The sequence below is a fragment of the Crotalus tigris genome, unplaced genomic scaffold (genome assembly GCF_016545835.1).
Source record: "Crotalus tigris isolate CLP2741 ecotype Arizona unplaced genomic scaffold, ASM1654583v1 scf7180000017975.10810073628:1450386, whole genome shotgun sequence".
NCBI lineage: Eukaryota > Metazoa > Chordata > Lepidosauria > Squamata > Viperidae > Crotalus > Crotalus tigris.
This window is the reverse complement of record NW_024096754.1, coordinates 757,506-762,692: the sequence shown is the minus strand read 5'-3', so window position 1 is coordinate 762,692 and position 5,187 is coordinate 757,506. Positions and strand designations below refer to the sequence as shown.

Below are 5,187 nucleotides of genomic sequence, written 5' to 3'. Positions count from 1 at the left end.
TTAAAGATCACTCTGTCTAGCTAGCCGGGGACTCGAGCTGAATTGTCACTCAACGCTGATCCTCGAAATAAAACCTCTTTCTGGCAGCTGGCTTCACGATCTATTCTGCACTGTGCCGTCAAGGAGAATCCCGGCTGGAAGAACCGAACGGGGGAGTTCCTCCCAACATAATGAATGTGATGCCAAACTAGCAAGATCCAGCAGTGTTGTTAGACCATTGTAAAGTCAGACAACGCCCACCAGAGGTCCCCCAACTTGGCAACTTTAAGATTTCTGGACTTCAACTCCCAGAATTCCTCACCAAGAGTGGGGAATTCTGGGAGTTGAAGTCCTCATGTCTTCCTGTCTGGCTGCCTTGGGCATTCTGGGACTGGAAGTCTCCACAGCTTCCTGTCTAGCCTGCTGAGGGATTCTGGGAGTTGAAGTCCTCACATCTTCCTGTCTGTCTGGCTGGGGAATTCTGGGAGTTGAAGTCTTCACATCTTCCTGTCTGTCTGGCTGGGGAATTCTGGGAGTTGAAGTCCACAAGTCTTAAAGTTGCCAAGTTTGGGGAACCCTAATGTCCTTTAACCAATCTACACTTTTACAGCCATGTGAAAAACACCACCATTACTTACAATGCATCGCTATCTTTTATTGATACGAGTCATCCGGGGCTCCAGCCCAGCAGGCCCACCGGCCCACCTAAAAGTGCCCCCCAAAGTGGCTTGGCCAGCACGGGGATCCCCAAAAAGCCTCTTTGACCAGGCCTCAGTTTTTCTTGCTTTGCAAGGGTAAATCTTTGTTGTAAAAGTGCTGCACCAGCCATTCGCGCGTCCGCTTCGCTTTGCAACGCATGCAGGGCTGTTGCCTCATCCAGGAGGAATCGGGGTCCCGGGGGGTCTTGGCCGTCCGCTGCTGCTTCTTCTTCCGGCTGGCCAGGCTGACACTGTCGCCCGTCTGGCTCCACTTCCAGGAGGATAACTGGGAATCCGGGCTGCCGGTGCCCGAGGAATCGCTGTCGCAGAAAGTCTGCTGGCTGAGCAGGGAGAGACGCTTCTTCAGGCGTTTTTTGATGGGGGGCGAGACTGGGGGTTCCCCGGCCTCCGGGTTTCCTTTCCCCCCAAAGATCTTCCTGAACAGACCACAGAGGGTGATCTTGCAGTGACACTGGCAGCTGCACCCTTGGCCCCCTAAAAGCAGGAGAGAAAGGGACAAATTGCAGGTGGTCCTCAACTTACGACTGTTCGCTTAGCGACCGGAGTTACAACGGCACTGAAAAAAAAGAGACTTACGCCCAGTCTATCCACATCATTTGTTAATTTATAGTATAAAACACGGGTGTTAATTTTAAGACCACTGGATTTCAACTCCCAGAATTCCCCAGCCAGCATGCTGGGAAATTCTGGGAGTTGAAGTCCACAGGACTTCAAGTTGACAAGATTGCATGGCTGGCTGGAGAATTCTGGGAGTTGAAGTCCACAGGACTTCAAGTTGACAAGGTTGCATGGCTGGCTGGAGAATTCTGGGAGTTGAAGTCCACAGGACTTCAAGTTGACAAGGTTGCATGGCTGGCTGGAGAATTCTGGGAGTTGAAGTCCAGAGGTCTTAAAGTTGAGATGGTTGCATGGCTGGCTGGGGAATTCTAGGAGTTGAATTCCAGAGGTCTTCATGTTGACCAGGTTGCACACCCCTGATGTGAAACATGCTGCTTGAAGGAACATAAGTGTTTACCTTTTGAATGGGCCTTCCAGTTGCAGGTCAGCGTTCCACAAGGTTGTCTGAGGAAAAACTGTGCCAGGAAATACGGAAACTTGAATGATCAATTTTGAAAGAAACATGAAAATGCATAGGAGAAAAACATATCATTTTTGCTTTATTAGTTTACAGTTTGAGGGTCCAGTATCGTGTGAACTTAGCATAGTGGGGTTTTTAAGAACCATAGGCCGCGTTCGCACCACATTCCAAACCATTGTTCCCTCAACAACGGGCTTAGCATGTGGTGTGAACACAGCTTGTGGTTTTGAACCAGCTTTTAAGACGAGATTTGAAGCCCTGGTGGTTCCCTTTGGGACATGTGGAAGGGACGCTGACAAGACTGGCCTACAGGTAGTCCTCGACTTAACGACCACAGTTTCTGTCGCTAAGTAAGACGGTGGTTGCGAGTTTTGCCCCATTTTATGACTTTTCTTCCCACCGTTGTTAAGTGAATCTCTGCAGTTAAGTTATGAACACGGTTGTTAAGTGAATCTCGCTTCCCCTGTTGACTTTGCTTGTCAGAAGCTCGCAAACGGTGATCGCATAACTCGGGGACACCGCAACTGTCACAAATATGAATAGGTGGCCAACGCCCGAAATTTAATCATGTCACCATGGGGGTCGTAAGCATGAAAACCGGTCATGAGTGACTTTGTTCAGTGCCGTTGTAGCTTTGAACGGTCACTAGGCGAACTGTTGTAAGTCGAGGACTACCTTTATGATGGACTGTTTGTCACAATGGCTACTATGAGGCTCCACGTGCAGCAGCAGTCTATCAGCATATTCCTGCAACCGCAGCGGCGGATTTGAGGGCTGGCTGCATGAAACTTTCTTGGATGTTTTGGTTGCCCGTTTTGGGGACAACGTGGCCGAGCTGATCCAGTGGGGTTTTTATGGCTTGAGGTCCTCTCCTCAAATAACCTTACCCTCTTCGCCCCAAGGGAGCCGAGTTTTAGAAAGATGACGGCCAAACAGTAAAAAAGCAGCATTTCTCCCAGGAACCAGCAAACCTCCTCATCTTCCTCTTCCTCTTCCTCACAGGGGATGTCCTTGCGGGGGGCAGAGGGCATCTGCCCCTTGTCAAAAGAATGCCACCAGGAATAAAGAAAAGGGAAGGCCATTTGACAGAGAGAGAGAGAGAGAAGGAGAGAAACTTGCTTTGCAGAAATGTCCAAAATCCTGGGCCAAAAGTTAGAGAGGCGCCCAGGAAAATGGGAACTAAGGCAGCAGTCCAGTGGCCAAGGCAACGGATTGTGTTGACACGGATCGTTTCCCAAGCGGTGGCCTGCAAGACCTAGAACCCTGTTCCGGAGCATTCTTGTAACCACGGAGATGACCAAACGTCCTTTGAAGAACCTGTCCACTTTTGGGGTCTGCCTCAGAAGACTAGCCTTAGGTGGAAAAAGTCAAGGTCCAGCGTGGTGCCGCATTTGCTTTCTCATAGAGGCTTCTGGGAAGTTCTCAAGCAGGAGATGGAGACCCACGTCTCTTCCACAGTTGGTCTTCTACAGTTGATATTTGGAAATACGAGGCCCTCAACCTAGACGTAACATGGAGTCTTCACGGCTGATGGCACTCAATGGACTTGTCCTTCATGAATTTATCCCATCTCTAGTTAAAAGCTGTCCAAGATAATGGCCCACATTATTGTTCTTGTTGGAAGTTCAGGAAATCTAGGAATCGGTTTGTTGAGTCAGGCCAACGCCTATCCTAGTTCAACATGTGGTTTCTCCTTAACTTGATACCTGCAGATGTTCACCAGGAGAAGATGGAGACTCACCTCTCTCCTCCTATGGTTGATGTTTGGAAGCATGCTAGACCCAACCTAAAGGTAACATGGAGTCTTCGCCCTTGTGGCACCTGTCTTTTTGAGTGTATTCAACCTTCTCTCAAATTGGCCATCTTGGTGGCCATCACATCTTGTAGCAAGGAATTCTGCCGATGGAGGATGCGCTCTGCATATGGATTGTTGCCCATGGATTGTTGCATAAGATCGTTAGAAACGCCTGGCAACCAAATACAGGTTAGTTTGCTCTATCATGTTCCCATATATAGCTACCTACAGTTGTTAAAGTTGGACCTTAAAAACGCAAGACGGGAAGAAAGTCGACTGGTTTGAGCGGTGCTGCTAAAGAAGGCCCCTGTGTATTCCTTGGACAGGAAAGGGGACTAACAAGCAAGTCCTGGAGTGCATCACACCAGACATGTCACTGGAAGGCAAAATCACGAAATTGTGTCTCACTTATTTTGTGTCTCACTTATTGTGTCTCACTTATTTTAAGACCTCACTTGGAGGTCTTCTAGTCCAATCCCCTGCTCAAGCAGGAGAACCTATGCTATTTCAGACAAGTGGCTGTCCAATCTCTTCTTAAAAACCTCCAGGGATGGAGCATCTACAACTTCTGGAGGCAAGCTGTTCCACTCATTAATTGTCCTCACTGCCTCACTGTCAGGAAGTTTCTCCTTAATTCCAGGTTGCTTCTATCAATAATAATAACAACAACAACAACAACAACTGGTTGACTGTGCAGTGATCAATAATAATAATAATAATAATAATAATAATAATAATAATAATATTCCAAAACAACTGGAGCACCACTTGAACACCATTGGCATTGACAAATTTGCCATTAGTCAATTGCAAAAGGCGGCCTTACTAGGAACTGCTTCCATGCTGCGACGAGATCTGTAATACCATCAAACATCCACATCTGCCCAGCCCAGGTACTTGGAAAGGACTGGATAAGTGGGCAGAATTGTCAAATCCAATCTGAACATCTGGCTGACTGTACAATGATCCATAATAATAATAATAATAATAATAATAATAATATCCCAAAACAACTGGAGCACCACTTGAACACCATTGGCATTGACAAATTCGCCATTAGTCAATTGCAAAAGGCGGCCTTACTAGGAACTGCTTCCATCCAGCTTGGGATTGTAAAGATTGGATCAATGGCTTTCAATACCTGTTAAAAGAAGCCATGGTTTAGATCCTGTGTGAACATAATTGGATGGACAGAACTTTAGAACTGTGTGAACATTATTATGGTTAGATAAGGCATGTCTGAGTAAACCCAGTTAGTGATTGTACACTTCGGCTGGATTGTACACTTCGGCTGGATGGATGATTTCTGATATTGTGTGAATGCTAGCATGGTTAGACAAGCCATGGCTTAAGTCTTGTTTATTTCCTTTGTGCTTACATTCTACTCCTTGGAGATCTATCACAAGGGCGGATTCCCCTTGCAACCCTCCCTCTCCATGAATCCAGCCAGGATCCCAAGCTCAGCGCCTCATAAAACATTTTTGAGGAAATCTCCCGAAACCCATCAAAAGGCTTTTGATCCTTTTACATTCTTCCCGCCAAAACGTCAAAGAGAGGCTCGGCCAATCGGAGCTGACCACGAGGACGGCCGCCAGTCCCCTCCTTCGCGCCCGTCG

General features: G+C 47.5%; 1 protein-coding gene across 2 annotated transcripts; it reads right to left on the bottom strand.

Moving 5' to 3' along the window:
- Positions 1–381: 381 nt before the first annotated feature.
- On the bottom strand, positions 382–3,777 carry SSMEM1 (serine rich single-pass membrane protein 1). Of its 2 annotated transcripts, none has more exons than XM_039345689.1 (3): positions 2,664–3,777; positions 1,714–1,771; positions 382–1,172 (listed from the first exon to the last, which is right to left on the bottom strand). In XM_039345689.1, exons 1-3 carry the CDS (start codon positions 3,051–3,053, stop codon positions 751–753), a joined length of 870 nt encoding a protein of 289 aa, XP_039201623.1. In that variant the 5' UTR covers positions 3,054–3,777; the 3' UTR covers positions 382–750. The 2 variants fall into 2 exon arrangements, with proteins under 2 accessions (XP_039201623.1, XP_039201624.1); XM_039345690.1 differs by having other exon boundaries at positions 3,518–3,777.
- Between the last annotated feature and the right edge of the window lie 1,410 nt (positions 3,778–5,187).